Genomic DNA, 22,075 nt, shown 5'->3' with positions numbered 1-22,075 from the left:
TTCCCCCAGCTTTATATGCTGAGCATGATGTCATATGGTGTGGGATATCCCTTTGGCCAGTTTGGGTCAGCTGTCCTGGCTGCGTCCCCTCCCAGCTTCTTGTGCACCCCCAGCCTACTCGCTGGTGGGGTGGTGTGAGAAGCAGAAAAGGCCTTGACTCTGTGTCAGCGCTGCTCAGCAGTAACAAAAACATCCCTGTGTCATCAACACCGTTTGCAGCACAAATCCCAAACACAGCCCCATACTATTATGAAGAAAATTAACTCTACCCCAGCCAAAACCAGCACAAGCAGCTATGCAGATGGAAACTGCAATCACAACTACATGGTACAAAACACATCTGCTCCAAAAGACCATATGATAATCTTGCTACAATATATTCTGGTTGTACAGCTGTAGGTTCCTCCCTTTCACATTAGTTTCTACCATCTCACTCTGCTGCTTCCCTCCCTTATTGCTAGCACATTCCCCTTTAACATTAATATGTCAGGGTCTCCCTCCTCTCCACAATATCCAGGCCTCCCTGTGGTCTCTACCTGTCATATTGTGCTATGAGAAGAGGAGGCACAAGCTACGCCATGCCTAATTTGAATCTCCATGCACACTCCCCGCTGAGGTCAGGCAGGTCAGCAAGCTACCACATACCAACAGCTTTCCTCCCACACCTGGGAGGACAAATCTGCATTTCTCCTATCTACCCAGTTGCCTCTCTTAATCTAAAGACTAATAGGCTCGTGAGTTACCACTTAGAAAAAGAGAAGAAACAGATAGCTCAACAGATAGAATGACTGCTTCACTTCCCTAGAGAACATGGCTAAAATTACCAGATATTAAACTTATAGATATATAGATATATATATCTATATATAGATATATAGATATATCTATATATAGATATATATATAAGCCTATATATAGATATAGGCTTAATCAAACTATTTGTGCAGTTGATAGGAAAAAAATACCAGCAGTATCATTAGTCACATTCTGATAATCTGAAAATGCGATTTTAGGAGGCGGCAGAAACTTGCCTACTCTTGGTATCCACTGCATTTCTTAATATATACTGCGTTAAGACTAAGAGTCTGTCTACACGGAAGAGTTATGCTGAATTATCTACTCTAGCGTTTGTGTATGTCCTTTTCCTCTTCTCCTCAATTACAATATTTATATTTTTCTAAACTATTTTTATACAGCTACATTATATGATGCTTGCCCATCTGAAGCTTTGACAAATAACTAATGCTAGCTGTCTGGGACTAAATACAGTCCTACCCATATTGACCCTTTCGAAGATTCTTACCACTAACACTTGCCTGCTGGTGTTGTTTTCAGGTTCCGTGAACATACAGGTAGCTTCACAGCAGGTGTCATTAACCTCATGACTATTAGTCTGAAAGTGCCTACAATTTAATATCAAAGTAGAAACTACGTATGTAGTTCACTCATGTGCTGCTCCAGGGACTTGATATGTACTAATGAACCCTCTTCCCCCTGCCACTTCTAATTCTGAATTAAAATTTTCAGAGACACTGAGAATCAGTACAACTTAGGGAAAAAAAAAAAAATGTTTTCACATTACCAGCAAGACAGGAGCGTTGCAATTTAAACCAGTGAATAAAATAAAGGTAAAAAAGGGAGAGGTGGCATGTGCAAAGTTGTTCCGCGGAAGGAAAAGGATACATAAAGTTTTCCATAATTAATGTTCATGTTGCTTGAAATGTTTCTAATTATACCTTGACCAGAAGCTGAAAAATAATTTTGGGAAAAGAAGCCAGAAAACTTACTCAAGTCCATGATAATGGCATCCAGCTGCTTTTTCAAAAGGCAAACCTCTGAGTTTCCGAGGAGTAAGCTCTGGTGTCAAAAGGAATGCGTTTTCACTGAAAGGAAAAAACCATAGATCTATTTTAACTAGTTACAGTCAGGATAAATTACACTTCCAGAAGTCAGAAACAAACGCCTTGACGTAGGAAGACCAAAACAGCATGGTCTTGTAGCTAAGCCCCTGGGGTACAGCATCAATGGAAAATTAAATCTTTATTGAAGTGAGAATTTAAGTTCAACTAACTAATACCTACTGAGCTATTATTGTTACAGAAGCCCTTAGACATTTCAACCAGTTTAGAGGTCACTGCTCCAAATAATTTATCAATAAAACCAGGCAACTATAACCCCATTTCACAATGGGGCACCTGAGTAGCAGAATGAACTGAGAGGAACCGGGAACTGATCTCCCATTTCTCAATCCAGTGCTATAATCAGTGAATTCCTTCCCTTTAGCTTCAAGTTGTTGTCTCACCTAACAGTCACCTTTCCCAGGCTTCATAACTAATTGCTTGCCTCCTGTGATATTTGAATTCCAGCTAGTAATTCTCTGCAACTAAATCATATGAGTGACTTTGAAAGTATTTCAACAGAATAAGCCACAGCAAGACAGACAGAAAGAGCTTGCTGCCAGGTCCTAGCATACCCTGTAAAGTCACATCCCAATTATCTCTAAGGAGGCGAAGAGATGAAGGCAAGATGTAGCAGTATCTGAAACTTACACATTGCTTCAAGTTTTATTCACATAAACTGTCTCTGCACCAGTACCACTGGAAAAATTATCTGGGAAAACCATCCAGGAAAGATGTGATACTGAATCTAGCAAGATGGTCATTTAGAAAGACTGTCAGCCAAAACTCTAATCTATCAAACCTCTATTTAAGCTCAAACATAGAAAACAAGTGAAAACTCCTTTAATTCACTAGTCTCTCATAAAATCTGTTTTTTCCTTCTGTTGGTCAGGAAAATCTTTGGGTCTGTAGTCACTGTGCTTGAACATCTACTGTGCAAAGCTGCTAATTATTCCAGAGAATCTAGTCAGAGCACCTGCTACAGGAGCGAGCAGCTAGGAGTACAGAGTTCTGCCGGACACAACAGTAACAGCAACCTGGTATGTCAGAAAGGGAATGGTTCACCATCTCCCAATCTAGCTATGGATTTTCATAGGTTTTTTGTTTTCTTTTTAGACGAAGCAGAATACATACGTACAGTATAAGTCATTGGCAGACCTTGTAGCCTTCAAAGAAAAACATTTAGTCTGCTTTATTATCTAGTATCTTGATTTTGGCTTTATACTTCCCTTAGATATCCAAGATCTCTGAGTATTATGAGAGAGACTCACATTAATGTACTACAAAGCAAAGTTTTCATCATCATACTTTCTCATAATAATTGGCAGAAATCTAAGCAAACTGGGGCAAACCCCCTCAAATTCAGACCTCACTCAGCTATAGCTCAAAGCAAATCATTCAAGAGAATCAAAGTATTCTATGCTATAAAGCTTCTCTGGAGGCTTTTGAAAAATCAGGGATTAAGAAAACATTTTTGTAGTGAACAAATTATTCACTTCCTTCCCACACAACTAATTGGAATGAAAATATTTTACATTATAGCCAAAATCCTAAATCATCTGCACTCATTAACTAACAACTCTGTAGGAGACTCTCAGTCTTCACTGCGTATTTTCTAACTTGCTTGAATTCTCCACTCAGAACATCTTTAAGTTAGTTTCAAAACTCCAATAAGTATGTTACAGAAGTCGCCAAAATCCTACAGAACCTTTCCCTCTCCACAAGCCCTCTTAATTTATTACATATAATGAAGTTTAAAAAAGGATCGAGGGCTGTATCCAATAATTCCATTACACATTCTATTATCCAACACTAAAAAGGTCAACAAATATAACTCTACTGACTGCAAAGATTGTCTTGCTTACCTAGCAGTCTATGACACACTGCACAAATAGTATAGGTTCTGCTTGTACAAACGCTATCTGAGTCTTGTATAGGTTGGCCTTACTTTAACATGTTCAGATCCTGAAAATCACTCCATTAACTCCTTGTATCAATCCTCCTGCTGAAAAAGCAGTGGTTAATACACTAATACTTACCAGCAGACACACTAAGGATGAATACTTGCAAAGAAGTCAGAGTAGACAAGCTTCCTTTAAGGAGCACTTTATCACATAAGAGTATTGATAGGAATGCTGGGCCAGCATGCCATGAGACAAACACAGTTAAATAGGCTCAGCTATTGCCCTTTTTACACTTTGTCTTCCCACCTAGTCTTCCCTCCACTGAATGAAAGAAATCACACCAATAAAATTAAAGTTCTGTCACAGTTAACTTCTGCTTTGCTAGAAATACTCTTTTGGAAATGGACATGTATGGTGGCGGCAGCTTGTAGCATAGCCATGGCAAAGGTCTACTGGCACACTTTTGCGCATCAGGTGATTATTTTGTTATTTAAATGCATAAGACCAACATCATCATCTCTGGCCACTTCAGATTCTGAAAGAACTAAATAGCAAGACCAACTGGAGGACCTTAACAGCTGATTTCACTGGCAGGCATGTGATGCAAGGATGTTGCAAGTTACAAAGTCAAATCCAGTTAGGCCACTCTGAGACTTTCATTCAGCCATTGTTTACATTCCCCTACGTCAGTTCTGAGTATGGTCTTCAGTGGTTTCAATATGCTGGATGCATACCGTTTGGGAATTTGTAGTGGCTGAAGATCACCAACTGGTAGCCCTTCTGGTGTGAAATATTTCAGTAATTCTTTAGCATCGAGCAATGTCAATGACTCCCGTTGGCTATCTTTATACCCCAGCAATTGCTCAGATGAATGTGCAAACATAGAAACTCTGAAAAAATGAAAAGAAAAAAAAAGACCAATATAAGAATTATTTTTTTTCTTTTCAATGTAGTAACCGTGTTGTATTAAAAAAAAAAAAAAAAATCACTGCTAGTCTGGAGTAATTAAACATATTTCCAATGTAAAATGAACAAGGTTGCTCCTTGGGAACATTTACACGAATGTTCATGATAAAGTATGTTTGATGCAAATTCTCTACCATCCTACTGAAGAAAACAATTTCTTCAAGATTTTATAGCTTAGTTATGAAATACAACATGGGAAGAACATTATTCATCCCTTTTTTTCCCATTTATGGACCTGTAAGATCAAAAATTAATTCCTGTTTTTAAAAAAAAAAAAAAAGACATACAATATACAGCAAAGGAACCATAAAGCCACTGCTGCATGCAACTCTCCACTTTTGTTTTTTTTTAGTGTCCTCAATCAAGTATAGCAAAGTTCTCTCTTTTCTACTGTTAAGCAATATGCTGTACACTGATTCAGGATAAGCAGAAGATAGCCAGTTCAGAATACAATGAAAGAAACAGTAACTGACTACGAAACAGAAAGATCCTTCAGGAAGCTTTTCAAAAGCTAATTAGAAGGAAGGACTTTACCTGTTTGAGAAACAAAGCCAACAACATCAACAACAATAATACCACCCATGAGAAAGCAGAGATCTAACATGATAATGTCTGACATGCAGAACTCCAATCTAGGCCATGGTATTTGAAAGACAGAAACGGGGTGGAAGTAACTAAGAAAAAGGCAGTTGGACACCTGGCTCTAAAGGTCTGTCAGCAAAAATGTTAAGACCCAGCACTTACACAAAAGTGAGAGCTAAACTGAAATCAATAGGCTGTATTAAGTGACACAAAGGTCTACAGGTTTCATTTAAACAGCACTGAAGGAAAAACAAAACTAAATATAAATTTCAAACATAAAACCAATAGGATCTTCTACATTAAAATTACATGAGATCTGATACTAAGTCCTCACTATTTAGGAAATACGAGGAGATTAAAAATACGTTGTACATGCTGACAAAAACTGCTGTACTATCTTTATGTCCCAGGGCACGTTGGGAGAAAAAAAAAGTATGTTTTTCTACTATGGGTACTATTTTCTAGTGGTGCCATCTTGGTAATTTAGTTTTGGAACTATGTTACTTTTACCTAACTTTCAGCTGCGTTTTGTCAATAAAAATCAAAACACTACTACTTTAAAAACCAAGAAAATACACCTTTGGCAATTGACAGAAACTTAGTTTTAGCCTTAAGCATTGTTTCCTCTGAAAGATTATCAATATATTTGAAAACAGTTTACAAAATGGCTATCAACATATACAGTTCCTTTAGAGCGATGTTCAATGGCCACTACAAAGAAAATCTCCAGTCTTTAACCATTACCTCATTTTTTGTTTGGTTTTTTCAAAGTTTTCCATATTCTGAAGAACATGTCTTTCTGGCCACTCCAATGGATTTGGCTCCATTAAATCAGATTCTGCAAGAAATATATGGTGGATAACCCTTAATAGCAGTAAAGAATCTTATTCTTTAAAGAAATATATATACTTATATATACTCCTATATTTATATATTCCATTATATATATATAAAAGTACATAAATATAAGCAAAATCTGCCTCGTGCTGTGATCAGAAGTGTTTTCTGCACAATTTTTTTTGTCAAGGAAAAGGAAGGAAATAGTTAATGCGAGAGTAATTTCAGTTTGAAAAAAAGCCTAGAAAGCTACCTCACTTTTCCTTCTATTTTTCCCTCTTTTGGTAAGAGATTCTCCTTCTTTTAGTAAGATATTGACAACAGGTATGAAAATACATCAAAAGAGAATAAGCAGTATATTTTCTAAATAACGGTACTTACCAGAAGTCACAGTGCATGACCTAGTTTTATTGGCAACCTTCTGTAGAACAGGTTTAGGAAAACTAGCGTTGCACGGCTCCAGAATACATTCTCTTGTAAGTTTTAACAAGTTTTTGAACTCATCAGTAGAAATAACCGGAGGCTGCTCAGTCAATTCCTTTCTTTCTATAAAAGGAAAGAGAAAGAAAGAGAAGCTACTGCACCTACTAAGTAACAAAGAATAACTGGAGCCTACTAAAAAACAAACAAACAAAAAAATCCCCACCCCAAAACAATAACACAAGTAAGTTAACTTGATGCTTACTATTGTACCCTTAAGCAAGGCATGGGTGGTTTATTCCATAGGCAAGTGAAAAAACTTAGCAGTGAGAATAGCTGAAATCACATGTGAATCACCTTTTTACAGTCCTTTAATTTCTGTGTATGTGCATTCCTGAGTATATCCAGGTTTGAATCCCCCAGAGACAAACATCTGAGCCTAAACATGAAAAGCTCCAGTCTACAGAGCCTCCTACCCACCTATTTTTACTGCTGTTGCAGGAGTGTGTGGCTCCAATATAACTGATAGCCTGTTCTGGTCTCTTTGGTCAGAGTATCAAGGGTCAGGTAATTCTAATATGATTTAGGATGACTAGCAAATCCCAACTGCTCCTGTTCAGTCTTCATCTTAATGGAAATGGGTGACCCACTCAAAACAAACTAAAACACAAGCTCTAAGACAGCCCCAAGCTCAGGGTTAAAGCAGACAGGAATCTGAGAATGGCTGCAAGTTGATGGCGGTGGGAGGTGGAAGACAAGACTATTAGCAGAAATCTTAATTTCCTTAAGTTGGTATTCTGTTAATGATAATACACTTAAGTTATCTTCACAGTATGCCATTTTCAATAATCTAGCCAATCTCTCAAAAGCATTTTTTGTTTTAATTGAGTCTCTTCAAGCAATGGACTCGGACGGAAAAAATCAGGACAGTCAAACATACTTCTCTGCAAAGTCATGAAAATCTAGAGGATGACCTTTCAGTTATTATTATGAATGATGTATCATGATAAATGTAACAAATCTCCAATGCATACTTCTCCTCTGCTGTTTAAGACTTTTGCAAGAAAGAATAAAATAAAAAACCCTGAAAACTCCAAAACAGGATTCTTATTTTTGTAGAAGGCACATCCAGCAGTAAGGTTTTTTTTGGGGAAAAAAAGCGTAAGAAAAACAAAGCAGAGAAAAAGTTAATTACCACAGAAGTATTCCAAAACTATGCTCAAACTTTCAGAGCGTTAGTGTAACAAACACCCACCAACTTTAAGTTCAGTGTTCTCTTTTCCTCAATTTTTAAAAGTCATTATCTGACATACAATCATGCATATATCACAAGTTTCTTTTTAAAGCTCCACTTTTGTCTTCACAAAGTGATCAACTCACCTCCGTTTTGTAAGATAAGCTGCCACATTCCGTTTGAAAAAAAGACCTTTTAAATACTAGTTTGATAACTACCAGTGTTCTCCCCATTACTTACTGAGATATTCCTTCAAGGCAAACACTTGGAGACGAGACAGTTTCTTTTCTCTCTGTACAATCTCCTCTCCATAAAAATGCGGCAGAGACTTGATAAAGTCAGCAATATGAAAGCCTGTACAGATTGGGAGAAATCTATTACTAAGATTCTCTCATAGGACTTTGGAGACACCAAGTCAGTACTTCTTAAAAGAAGACATAAACACAGCAGACATACAAATTTCATATTCAAAGGAAACAACAGACTTTCAAATATGGCTAATCATAAAAAAAAAAAGGAAATTAATTACAATTAAGTCACCAGGGGGATAACTTGGAATAGATGTCTATCCAGTATTTTTGAATTTCTATACAAAACCAATATAATGACAACACAATCAACATGACTGACATTTAAAGAAGGTAAAAAGATCCTAAGTTTGATACCAGGCAAGAAAAGTTTTCTCCCAACATATGGTCAAGGATTTTCAGTCTTCTGACACAATACTAATGAGATTTTAATTAGTATAAATGGTAAGCAGTCAGTCATATCGCACACGGATTTATTTCGATAATAAGGAAGTAAGAGGATAAGATGCAGGTCACTGTGCTCTTTGTCAGTGTTATTGAGAGCAAATACACGACTTAGCAGAGTTATGTGTATGTTGTAACAGGACAACTACTCTAAGATAAATGTCTACATACACGCTGTTACCTAGTGGAGCAGCTGTTCATCTGCTAGCTCATATCCTAACCACTCTGCAGTAATACGGACATCTGCCAAGTAACTGAAGACACGACCATGAAATTCAACTTGCCTGCCAGCCTTGCTGGTTTTATTTTAAATCATCAATGAAATAGGCTTGTCAACAGATAATTGACTAGATTTTAGGCATGGGCTGGTCAGTCTTTACATCAATAATACATACTTTTTAAATTTTTGCAAATTTGATTTGCATTAATATTACCTGGATGTCCTTGTACATTAAAACATTTACAACTAATTGCAGTTATGAGAGATGACTGACTACAACATTATGTAGTTGATTTAAAAAACATGACAGTAGTAAATTGGGTGAATAAATAAGCTTTTATTTTTTTTTATCAATCTGAAAAAATATTGCTGAAAGAATAGAGATATTCATCAAAATATAATATTCCTCCTTGTTTTCTCCCTTTTAACACAGACTGGAATGAATAAAAGGAACATATAAATTTTAGTAGCATTTGCCTACCTTCGGATACTCTTAAAATAAGTAAGTAATAACTCTTACTTGACTCTGTTTTTTCTGCTTTTGTCTTTAGCTTTCCATTTACTGCAGCAAGATAGGCTGTACCATTGATCTGGCTAGCTGAATGAATCAAGGTTGCTTTACATCCTCCAGAGCCATTGCCTTGTAGCAAGAAATAATAACGGCAAGATTCTCCTTTCAGTTCAATTTCTGGAACTTAAAAAACATCAGGACATAACTGTGAAACACCCTCAGGAAAACAGCTTTAAAACAAGCTATAATCCACCATCAAAATTCTTTCACTTGCTCTCTTCTGTTCTGTGAGAAATCTTACTAACATCTTTTTAGGAGACACACTAACCACAGCTGATATTTACCCCTTAAAAAGCTACAAACTGAAGAGCATGCAAAATAAATGAGCTACAGCAGCAAAGATGAGTTGGACTACGCTGCTGGCTTAAAGCTAGCATGTTACCAGCACCGAACTCCTGTGACTGTAGCGAGGGCCAGCTTTCTAATGCAGGCTGCCAAGTACGTCTGGAAACTCTAACCACCAACCAAGAGAAGTTCTTTAATTGCTCTTAGTAAAAGGCAAGCCTTTAACTGGCAAAGTTACATTTCTACCATGAAACAATGAAGAGTTAGGCAAACAGTGTGCTACATATGTAATGATTAGAGAAGGGTCTGTTCTGCTAGTTAAAAAGAGGCATTTTTGCATAGGTGGATTGAAGTAATGGTAAGTGTTCACTTGGAAGAACATACATCTGTAGCAGGAAAGGAAATACTGTACATGCTCTTCCCAAGGAAGCTGCATTATTCATTAATAAGAGTTTCACTCACTGCTTTATACTTGTGCATAGCCTGGGTGAGAGATAAACACATTCTGTTTTTAAACACTGGCATATAGTATGCAGTTTTGAAAATAAATTAACGTAGGACTTGATAGTAACAGTGAAAGGATGGGTTTGCTATCTTTTTACACAGAAAACATTTTATAGCACCTTGGTAGATGTAGAAATTGAGAGAATGAATACTTCTTGATGTACTAAGTTTTAAAAGTCAAATCACTTAATTTCATAAGATATTTGCAGTACTGTCTCAATAAATAACTCAAGAAGAGCTTGACGTTTATTAGTATTATAAATTTTTGTTAGTAACAAATATAAAGTATTCCAGTGTTTCTTGAAAAGTTTAAGTTGGAGGGGGAAGGGAAGAGAGGGGAAATCCCACTATCTCAATATATAAATCCAGGGAAAGAAGAAAGAAAATAACAAGAAAGAAAAAAAGATTCCAGACGCATTTTCACTATTGTCCTGTTCCCCATTCCCCTAGTCATTTGAAATATTTTCCTTTTCCAGTTTATCTTGGCATCTCAAAGCTGATTCCTCATGGGAAAGCTTTTATTTCTCATTTTAATCTTAATTAGTATTTGAGAACTACCAATTCAAAGAATTACACCTTCCCACAGATTGAAGAGATTAAGGATTTGCAAATTCTTAATATAGTCAGATTAGTGGTAGCCACTAAAAAATAGTTTTCAACTAAACGAGCAAATATGTTTAAATGGCCATGTTTCTCCTCCTATTCTAAAATTTGCTCGAGACCTAATAAGAACCTATTGTGTATTACTGATCACATTATAGTTAATACTTGTACAAAACCCTTCCACTGGAACACAGGACAAAGATCTTGCAGACACTGGGGATCTTGTGCTCGTTTGACTGCATCAGTAGTATCTCTCCAATACAGTATAAATGCTGCTGGTGTGATCAGCTCTATAAGCTCACCCTCTCTGCTCTACCACCTCCAAACATGCAGAGATCATTTTAAATCTATATACTGCCAGCACCCACTCCATAGAATTAAGCTTCTTGCCCTGTTATACAGCTCTTTCTAATTCCTCTCAATTTGTTGCCTACCCCAAAACCTGAAAGAATATCAGTCTGTCAGCCATCCCCATCTGCATACCTGCTTACAAATACTATCTTCAGCTGGCAACAGAAGAAGTCACTGTTCCTTGGAATCTGCATGAATTATATATTAGACCACTGTATAAACAACAAAATCACATAAGAAGGCAGAATCCTACATCTTATCCTGTCATAGATAAGTAGTTTAAGCACTGGGCTATCATCAAGCTCCTTTTAGCCTGATGTTTTCAAGTCCCTACAAACCTCACAGTCACTATTTGTACAGTGCCTCCACTTGCAGGGCATATATACTGGCTGACTGAGAAACTCCACCCAGTCTTGATCTGCACTGATTCTGTTCTCTCACTTTCTGAATTTAATTTCTAAGCATTGGCACACTGTGTAAGAGGAATCGGCTGCCATCAGTATAGCCCCGTAAGGAAGAAGGGGCACATTCTCAATCACTAGTTAAGCACACTGGCTCTCAGATGAATGGAGGCATCCAGCATTTCCTGATGTTCTGTATTTTCCCGGGAAGAGGTTGAAATTAAATGCAAGTGCACTGAAGAACCTCTGGAAATGCTTAAGTGAGAAGGGAAGCACCTAAGTGAAGCACACTGGATTTCCATCTGCAGAAGCAAACCTCTTTGCCCATGGATTGCATAATCACCTTAGAAAGGTGTGCGGAAGCTGGATCTTAGCTGACAGATAGGACACAAAAATGCTTTAAAGGAGACGCATTGTTTCCCTAAAGCTTGCCATGATGTGATTATCAATTTTCCTCTACAAGTCTGTGTAGCTGAACTCACATTCACCAAAACCTTTTGTGTCAATGAAGATTACAATCACTGACTTTTTTTCTCCAATGAAATTAAGGGCATCCCAAATGTATAGAAAAAACCCACCATATATATATATACACACACACATACATATACATATAGATACAACCATAACAAACTATACCTGTACTCATCTTCCTTTTACCTACCAGTAATGACCTTGGGTTTCCTAGCCATATATTCCTTCCATTTCTTGGTACTCAGCTGGGCAGGGGTTGGGACCACTACGCTGCTTACATTACAGGGCAATGTAAATAAAGCTCCCACCTAAATAATGAGAGCAAATACAATACATGCAATATTACTGAAACCTGTTTTACATTTCATTCTTGAGCTACTGATTTGGCATTATTTAAAATGTACTTCAATTGAAGAAAAACATCTTTACGTAACACTTCTGTCATTCACATCAATTGAGATGGAACAGCATTTACACAGAAGCTGTAAAAGTTGTACTTATTTTTTGCTCCAGTTGAGAGATCATTAACTGCTGAATTTCTATTTCATACATAAAAAGGTATTTGTTACCTATTACAAGTCTTTCAATAATCAATAAGTAAAAACACTTCTGTAGAGCAGGATCCAGAATGAAAAGAGAATTCAAAGGTATAGTTGGCATCAGCGACTCTGCATTCCTTTGAAAAACATGTAATTTTTTTCCTCCCTACATATTATCCTTTACCATTAATCAGATACTGGACTATGTTTATGTCTGTATGTAAATTTCAGGCCAATAAGCACTAATAGAAAAAAAATGCGTATTTGAATACTCAAGCAATAAAACAATGCTTTTACAGCTATTAGAAAAGCCTACAAGTGTGTAATATTTCCAGTAGTAGGCTGGGAAAAAATCCCTATGAGAAATTGTTATCTTGAAAACATATTCAATTCAACGTATGCAGACTCTAAAAAGCCTGAGAATGTGTTTTAATTGTTTTGGCTTTTTCTTTAAAAGAACTAGCAGAAAGGCAAGCTCTTAGATTGTAAAAAATATTTGACCAAATGTTCCGTATCCTCATGTAAAATGAAAATTACCTGGGATATTTACCAATATCAACCTATTCCAAAAGATATTTTTGGTACAGCATTAGAAAAAGGACTTCTTTCTTTTCTGGCTGAGCATAATGGAGAATGGAGTGGCAGGGGAGGAAAAACATTACTAAAAACCTAAATAACAAGCTGAAGACGAAACATACAGCCTGATAATGGAATACCATCTCCACAGTAAATACAGAACATAAGTTATTCATTATAATTGTATCAGCATTTTCACTGCAGGCTCTGTTTTGATTGGCATAGGTTTATTTTATAAACACTAAAATAAAAAAAACTTTCCTAAACAAACATACATCACCTTAAACATTCAGGGAAAACATCTTCAAACTAACACTGTGGCTATGAATAATCATACTATCATTCCAAGGGAAAAAAAGAAAAAAAAAAAAAAAGAAAAACAAGTAGGCTTGTAAATGTTTCAAGAACTCTTTTTATCCAAAATCAGAATGGAAAAGCAGAACATGCACATACAAAATAAAAAAGCTTACCACTTCAGACTAGCTAGAAACATTTTCTAGGTTGCATACATGCCTGCCTTTTGCTAAAAGAATAGTTGAATTATGATAGCACAGAAATTATCTGTCAGGATAGGATTAAAAATTACAAAATGTTTTAGGAGATTGAAACTTAGCTAAGGTAAAGAGAAAAACATTCAGTGGGCTTACAAATTGTCAGGACCTGCATAGCATGCACCTTTAAAAGCCAAATTTGCTTTAAAACTAAATATTGAAGGAGCTTACACAGAGACTAGGTTTAAAAATATTATTCTTGTATCTTTTATGAGCAGTATACATATCTTCATTTTTCTGCTATACCTAAATAAAAAGAAGTTTTTACCTTCCCAGAGAGAGAAGAAATTTGGTCCAAAAGCAGCGTAGATGTCTCCTTGATACTCTTTCTTGCCAGGCTCCTGAACAGAACAGTTTAAGGAACCTCATCTTCACAAAGAACTGTATGCATCTCTATTTTACAAATCATGTTAGCATCATATTTCAAATAAGGACTGCGAGTGTCTAATATTTGATACTCCAGTACCACAAAATATACAAAACTCACCTTTCCAAGCAAAGTGGTACACTTGGAAATGTTATATGATGAAATACACCACTGACATCTTTAATATAGGCAGGCATAAACAGATATTTATACATTCAAAATCCTGGCAGGCTTATACAGCCTAAGCTACTACTGTTACACCAAGACTAGTACCAAATAAATTTAAATTTAAAACCAATAGGAGTACACCTTGAGATCTCTGCAGCATACACAACTCAAGAGAAAACTCCTCTGCTATACCTTGCCACAGATTTTGCACCTACACAATAAAAACATGATTTGTGGAAAAATGTTTCTGTATTGTGAAGCACACTATATACATTAATGAGTAAGCCTTGGGTTTTTTTAAACTTACACAGCAGTAAATATTTCTCTGTTCTTTCCCCACAAATAGCATACACCGACAAAGTATATGTGCAATAATATCAAAACCAGCTGGTTATTTAGTGTAATTTGAATTTCAACATTAAGAAATCCAGCTGTGAAGAATCACTATGACTATTTTGGTAGGCTAGAACGGAATGAGCCCTTGCCAGTCCTCATGTGTTGCTTGCATGGGTAGATCCTGATTGTCTTCTTTCTGCTACAGACCATTATCAGTAGTAGTTTTAGAATCTTAAAAAAAGGATACAGCTCGAATTCCAGATCCGATATAAAAAAGGAAGGTAGGTCAGAGAGCACCACCATCTGTAAAAATTCTAGTGCAGGACCATAGTAATGAAAAACCTGAAGAGATCAAATCAAAAAAAGGGTAACACTATATATGATGTTATCTCAGTAGAACTTCCTCAAGTGTTTTGCTGGAGGCATTTGCCTTACAAGTACATCTGAAAGAGGTATAAAGGAATATAAAGAGAAAAACATTTCACAATACCATGTTAAATATAATTATATAAAAAACAAGGAAAGTATTTAATTCTGTCTAATAAAACTTACTTTCTAGAATGTCAACCACGTGCATCAAATGGGTTGTAACTCTTATCCAAAATCAAAGAAAAATAAGATCTACCAGGAATGGATGAATGCAATCCAAAATGTACATATTTTAACAAGGAAAATAATAATCTTTTAACTGATATCAGTTTTCATAAACACTCATTTTTGTTTTCATCAACAAATACGATTCTGGAGTTCCCATCAAATATCTACTTTCAGTGGAAAACATGAAACAGCAACAGTAATTAAAAAAAAAACCCACAAAAAAACCACTTTTAAAATTAAGTAGAAAAGGTTAAATAAATACAGAATTCATAAATAAATTACATATTTTGAGTATTAAGATTGAACAAAGTCTCAATTTCTACTTGAAAAAAAATTTGGTATCGCATTCCTAAGAACAAACAGATGAAATTTTAAGGACCTGTTTCGAGAACACACATGAACAGAAGAAGCATTCCTCAATCTTATGCAATCATTACTTTTATGTTTAGTTTTCAATTCTGACTAAGGTTTCCCCATTTTCTCAGGAAAGTAAAATACATGAATTCTAGTGGCTCAAAGAAGGATCAAGAATAATACTCGCCTCTGGCAAAGCATCAGTATTCCTCAATTGTCGCTCTCTTTTAACAGCAAAGCAAGAACTTAAATGTGAAGTGCTGAATGTCTTTGCTGAAGTGCTCTTCATACAGAATTCTGGAAACCTAACTTCTGATCCAAACTGGAAAAAAAAAAAAGAGACACTAAATGCGTCAAAAGAGAGAGGAAAAATTATCTCTCTTCAGCCAGTAACATGTATTACTATTTTTAAAAATTAGTATTATATACTAATTATATAGTGTTTCCAGCAGATCGTAAAACTAGGCAAAAATATTACTTAGATAACCAACTATATCCAAAACCTTAATACTGAAAATGTAAACAGTGTCTTTCACAGTCACATAGCTATCAGTCATATGTTTGCAACAGTGACTTACAGAGTTACATGATAATGATTTGTGATAGATACAAAATAATCTAATTTTGAACAAGTTCTAAGGCAAATATTTCAGAGGAGAGCATCTGGATTTCTGAAATTCAAATCTTGATGCCTTGATCTTGTTTATCCTTTCATCATGCTAAAAAGCAAATTGTTCTCCCACCCACCCAGATATGTTACACATTACCTCTTTGAATTACATTGTCAAAACCAAATTTGGCTTAAAGCATAAAATGCACTGTACAATACATGCTTTAAATGATGTACACACATGCTTTAAAAAAATAACCATAGCTGAAAAGAGTTATTTTACCTTTCTTTCCCATATCTGAATCTTTCCTCTCCAGAGTTCTTTTAAATCAATAATATTCATGACATTATCTGAAGATACAAAGTCTGCTGATAGATAATCTGCAATCTTTTGCCAGCTACTGTAAAAATAAGGAAGAATTAATCTTACTGAATTTAGTATTACAAATTAACATGCAGTGCAATTTGACTGAATTTATCTATTACTTCTTATCTCTGAATAGTCTTCTGTATGTTAAGACAGACATATATAGCTTTATATTTCACAATGTACAAGATATTATAGAATTGATGGTTGTCGTGGTTTAACCTCAGTCGGCAACTGAGCACCACCCAGCCGCTCACTCACTCCCCGCCCCCGGTGGGATGGGGGAGAGAATTGGAAGAGTAAAAGTGAGAAAACTCATGGGTTGAGATAAAAACAGTTTAATAATTGAAATAGAATAAAATCCTAGTAATAACAATAATAATAATAAGAAGAATAAGAATATACAAAGCAAGTGATGCACGATGCAATTGCTCACCACCTGCCGACCGATGCCCAGCCAGTCCCCAAGCAGCAGCCCCCCCGGCCAGCTTTCCCCCAGTTTATGTACTGAGCATGACGTCACAGGGTATGGAATGTCCCTTTGGCCAGTTGGGGTCAGCTGTCCTGGCTGTGCCCCCTCCCAGCTTCTTGTGCACCTCCAGCCTTCTCAGTCAGTAGAGCGTGGGAAGCTGAAAAGTCCTTGACTAGTGTAAGCACTACCTAGCAACAACTAAAACATCAGTGTGTTATCAACATTGTTCTCATGCTAAATCCAAAACACAGCACTGTACCAGCTACTAGGAAGAAAATTAACTCTATCCCAGCCGAAACCAGGACACTGGTTCAGGCTCTGTAAAGGAAGTTGTTCATATTCTCCATGAACGTGACAGCAAAGAACTTTGTCAGACATCAAATAACACCGGCAATGGCAAGCTGCAGGCATACCATAGTAAGGCTGGGTGCTAGAAGCTGGAGCAAAGGCAGGTAGCCATCACTGGGGCTATCACTGGCCCATCTAGATGGTTTGTAGTTAGCCTTGTAAGTAGATATGACTGCAGCACAAGTATTACCCAAATTCATCAACATCAGAGAGAGAGAACAGCCAGTATCTGTGGGTCCTACTGGCAGTCTGTCTTCCAAGAGAAATCAGCACCATCAACAGAACAGAAAGAATAAGCAAGAGAACTTTCATCAGAGAAAGTGTATGCCCAAATGGCCTCATTTTACACAAAAGGCAGCAGAAAAATTTATTCAGTCAAAAGCTGGCTGCACAGGAAGAGATCAATGAGCACCGAGATCAAGCGCTCACGGAAGCCACTGCAATAAGTTTATCTTCCTCCGTATACCTTAGGAAGTACGATATAGTAGGTATATTGCTTATTCTATCCAAGGACTGAGCATTCAACTTCTTAATTTTAAATAGTTTTAATTTAGGATTAAACTTAACCACATATTCTATGAAGCAAACTTGAATCTTCTGGGCATGGAGGGAAGGGGAAGTGGAGAAAACCTTGCCAAGTTATTCAATATCCACACAATAATTTACTTCACGGGGAAAAAAGAACAAACTACTGTGGTTTATATTGAGACATATCACGGCCTACTTCTGTCAATTAGAGGAGGACAGTAAGGAAATTACTGGACTTAATTTCAAATTGAATTAATAGTTTCAGTGTTAATGCTCTTCAGAAGCATACAGGAAGTAATCGAGCATTTATACTCCATTTTCAAAAGGGACAAATCAGACACTCTTTTTTTTCCTCCCTGAAATGTAATACCAAAGGTAATATAAAATTTAAAGTAAAACCAGCAGAGTTATGTATTCATTTTACAAAAACTGGAAAACTACAATCAATACAAGTTATCATGTAGCATAGTACAACTTCAAAACATCGTATCCACACTGAAGCCACTAGCGATGGAAAGGAAAGAGAAAATATTTTACCTTCTGCTCTCATAGAAACAGGAACTTCAGAGGACTTGCTTTTTTGCCTGCCCCTCTGGTTAGGGCATGGATTTACAATAAATCAGCATGAGTAATTCCTCCCCTCAAACAGTAACAGAAGACAAATCTATGTGTTTTCAGAGTATACACGTAAAGTACTCAAGATGCTGTTTTTAACCACTGACTTATACTAACACAAGAGTGACCTTGTTTATAGACCTAAAATAAATGGCATACCCTTTAGAGTCATTTGCTGCAATAGTGATCTGCGCAGAGTGCCATTCTCTCAGGTGTTTCAGGGCACCGATAGCACGTAAGCAGTCTTTTAACTTGGGTCCATCTCGTTCAACAGCCTGCAGTATTACATCAACCATTGCTCTGCCTATAAAAAGTTATATATGACTCAAAGTACCATTATTCAGTAAATGATTCAGTCATTTAAAGATAGAAAAGTACTATCACTGACTGCACTAAAATGCGCTTAAAGATCAACTTCAATTAACTTCAGCAAGATTGAAAACACTTTTCACACATTTTAGCTCATCGCTCGCTGCTCCTCTTAGATTAACACAAAATAAAGTATTTTGCCATTCGCTCAGTTACAGCAATTCTGTACCTTTCTCCTCTCACTCAGCACTGTATCTGGCAGATCAGAGGTGTCTCCAGTACAACTACGCTATGTCATTTTCCTCCTTTTAACACCTCTAAACTGCTATTTCTCATTTTTTCTGCATTCAGTTCCTTTGCTATCCCAAATCAACTACTGCAACATTATGTGACCCTAACATGCAAGGTGATACGCGTCTCCAGTACAAAATCTGAATCCAATAGTTCTGACCTACATTCCTTCACAGCTTCTTGGCTCCCACCCACAAGCAATCAGCTGGCAAATCAGATGTAAGCCTGATGTCACCACCTTCCATTTTTTTAATAAAAACTTCCTGTGGTTGCATGTTGAGTTTCGTATTGCTTACTGTCTATTACTACTTTGGTGCCATTTCAGACGGAAAAATTTATCATATAAATAGCTACCTTAAACTCTACTGAAATACAGCCTTGCAAAGAAACAAGCAAACTACTCTGTAAGCTGATCTGCAGTGCCAATCATGCTCAACTTCCTTAAACTACTTGCAAGAGCTGCATACAAGTTAATTCAACTAACAAACTAACATCCTCTGAATTTTTCCATTTGACTATGATTTTACCAGCTGAGTTTTTGAAGTAATAACTAACAAGATAAACTCAAATGAGATTGCTTTTTTAAGAGACATTACCTGGGGCAGGCAGTTTATCAGCTAACTGATGCAGACTTTCCGCAGCTTCATCATAGATACTGAAAATGAAGAGAGACATGGTTGGAAACAAAATATAAACAAAGTCATTCAGAAACAAAAAGTTACAGCTAATGAATACTACCTGATGTAAGTATCTTATATCTTTAAAATTCTGCACAAACATACCTAGGCAATGAGATATACTTATCTCCCCTTTTACTGAGGCAGAAGTAGGCTAAATGATTTCAAAACAATCTGTAGTCAAACTGGAAGCAGGATTCAAAGGATTCAAGACAGATTAGCAAGAAACTTCTTCTTGTATATATAACCGTCAGCTGTTAGGAAACTGTTCAGTTATTCTATAAAAATCATCTGTAGCTAAAAAACTTAAAGCTATGTTAAACGACATAGAATTATTTTCAGTAGTAGTAGGGGATTGTTCATAGTTAACTGTAGCTTTGGTAATAACATCTACTTGTTAAATTTTCTTGATTCCCTTGGGTTATTACTGTTAAATGTCAGATCACTATACTTTCAATAAAAATAATAATATGCATACTCAGTCATAGACAGTGACTCTCGACTGTTATTGTCGTCTTCCTCAAAATTTTGTATGGTTCCCAGGCATTCGTCAATACTTGTTTGGAGACAGTCTTCATTTTTCTGTGTGTCAAAATTTATTTCCTCCCAGTCAGAACTGCAGAACTAATCAAGCAAAAAGAACTAATTAAGCAAAAAGAATTTTGAACATCAGTGTTTTAACTTGCACTAGAGACAGGAAGACAGTTGAGGAACTTATATTCTGAAAAAAAATGTATGGCTTACTTGATAATAACCGCATATAACATGACTCGCAAAATACCATTTCTTTACACCTGGAATACCAGCCACTGAACAAGCTGCAAAGAGATAAAACAATTATTTAAAATAATCAATCCACTACAATCTATTCCTCCTATTATTATGAACATCTCTGTTGAAAGACTCTATGCGAGTCATTTAATGTGCCACAATGACCTGAGTTCTACTTTCTTTTAGCATCATAATTAATTTCTAAACATATTAAGGTGTAGGTAAGTGTCTTGGCAAGCGTCTAACTATTACTGATCCTCTGACTGTTAATAAGTAAGAAAATCTTTGACCTCTTCTCCATTCTGGGCAATGTTGCTCTCCATTTGCTGGTGTTGTTTCATACCTGAACTGAATCACAACTTTCATAAATATGGTTTACGCAGTTCACAAAATGAGATGATCTCTCAACATTTCTATGCAATAAAAAGCACAGAAGTTGAAAACAGCTTAACATCCCCACCTTCATGAATTTCAACAGCTTATAGTGGTTTCCCCACATGAATCACAATTGTGACAGCTGTGACAAGATGAGCCTTTACAGCTCAACACTAGATATCCAAACCAAGTAAAGAACTAAAAAAGCATTTTTTAACAAAAAAACCCCAAACACCCGACCCCTAAAAGTACTAAAGCACATCTTCAGAAATCTATTTTAAGATGATAAAATGATTTAATAAATATTCATGGATTAGGGTTCTGAATTGATACTCAACTGACAAATATTGCTTCCACTGAAAAGATTAGAAGACATCATAGGAGTAATGAAAATATCAAGCTGCCCACTGACATGAGAAACAAGCCCTTTCCTACTCTTTCTTGCTAAGCTGGATTGAAATTTGTCAACCTTTCAAAACCCTTCTCTTCCATTTCTTCTGTCCAATCTATTTAATCATCTCCTAACACCTCAGCTGCTGAAATGACATCAGTTCTCCACAGAAACAGCAGCAGCAGGGGCAGTCCCACCTGCAGGTTTAGGCACACTGCAGAGATTGAGTTTCCTTAAGTTTCCGACTTGTTTCACCTAGATCATAAAATGTGCCTAGGCCAATTCCTTGATAAAATTTGCCTTACCTTACTGTACATTACTATATTTACCTGGGAATGCGCTCACATCTGCATTTATGGATGAGTTACAGCTTTCTTTAAGGAACTGATAAACAGTTGCAGCAGTCTCAGCTGAAAAAAAAAAGTTTTTCTTAAAACTACTGAATTACAGAAGTTAAGGCTTGCTTTCTTGCAAATACAGTATAAAGTTCAGTTTAATATTAGAAGTTTAGTTTTAAAAAAACCTGTTAACTACAGATTTGCAGGAGTTTAAAAAGACAAATTTTGTAAAATTCTCGTTAAAGTAATGCACATCTCAGGAACGCTCTACCGAGTTATATAGCAGTGTCGCAATAAAACACAAAAAACCCCCTAAGTTTCTGAAGGTTTAAGTCATTAAAGACTTTTAGTCTGGAAAAAAAAAAAGGAGGGATTTAACGAGGTAGGGATCCAGAAAAGCCTGCACGGGCGCAGATCCTAGACCAGCGACCGTAAAGAAAAGCCCTCGTTAAGCAAGATGGGCCCGGCCCGCGGCAGGCGGCGTCCCCCCCCG

The 22,075-nt window shown here is 36.4% G+C and overlaps 1 protein-coding gene across 1 annotated transcript in view; it reads right to left on the bottom strand.

Moving 5' to 3' along the window:
* The window catches only part of MTBP (MDM2 binding protein), a 29,184-nt gene that overhangs the window by 6,789 nt on the left and 320 nt on the right, over nucleotides 1-22,075 (bottom strand). The window contains exons 2-17 of the mRNA XM_019471507.1: nucleotides 21,574-21,654; nucleotides 20,452-20,525; nucleotides 20,186-20,331; nucleotides 19,627-19,685; nucleotides 18,590-18,734; nucleotides 16,384-16,498; nucleotides 15,678-15,812; nucleotides 14,787-14,881; nucleotides 13,937-14,009; nucleotides 12,193-12,310; nucleotides 9,334-9,507; nucleotides 8,082-8,195; nucleotides 6,569-6,733; nucleotides 6,095-6,188; nucleotides 4,537-4,692; nucleotides 1,788-1,883 (exon numbers count right to left, since the gene is read on the bottom strand). Of these exons, the coding sequence (XP_019327052.1) occupies nucleotides 1,788-1,883; nucleotides 4,537-4,692; nucleotides 6,095-6,188; nucleotides 6,569-6,733; nucleotides 8,082-8,195; nucleotides 9,334-9,507; nucleotides 12,193-12,310; nucleotides 13,937-14,009; nucleotides 14,787-14,881; nucleotides 15,678-15,812; nucleotides 16,384-16,498; nucleotides 18,590-18,734; nucleotides 19,627-19,685; nucleotides 20,186-20,331; nucleotides 20,452-20,525; nucleotides 21,574-21,654 (1,840 nt within the window). The remainder of the gene's footprint in view (nucleotides 1-1,787; nucleotides 1,884-4,536; nucleotides 4,693-6,094; nucleotides 6,189-6,568; nucleotides 6,734-8,081; nucleotides 8,196-9,333; nucleotides 9,508-12,192; nucleotides 12,311-13,936; nucleotides 14,010-14,786; nucleotides 14,882-15,677; nucleotides 15,813-16,383; nucleotides 16,499-18,589; nucleotides 18,735-19,626; nucleotides 19,686-20,185; nucleotides 20,332-20,451; nucleotides 20,526-21,573; nucleotides 21,655-22,075) is intronic.

This window comes from Aptenodytes forsteri, unplaced genomic scaffold, assembly GCF_000699145.1.
Source record: "Aptenodytes forsteri isolate BGI_AS27 unplaced genomic scaffold, ASM69914v1 Scaffold49, whole genome shotgun sequence".
In the NCBI taxonomy this organism is placed as follows: Eukaryota; Metazoa; Chordata; class Aves; order Sphenisciformes; family Spheniscidae; genus Aptenodytes; species Aptenodytes forsteri.
The sequence above is the reverse complement of the archived record's forward strand: the minus strand, read 5'-3'. Positions and strand labels throughout refer to the sequence as shown.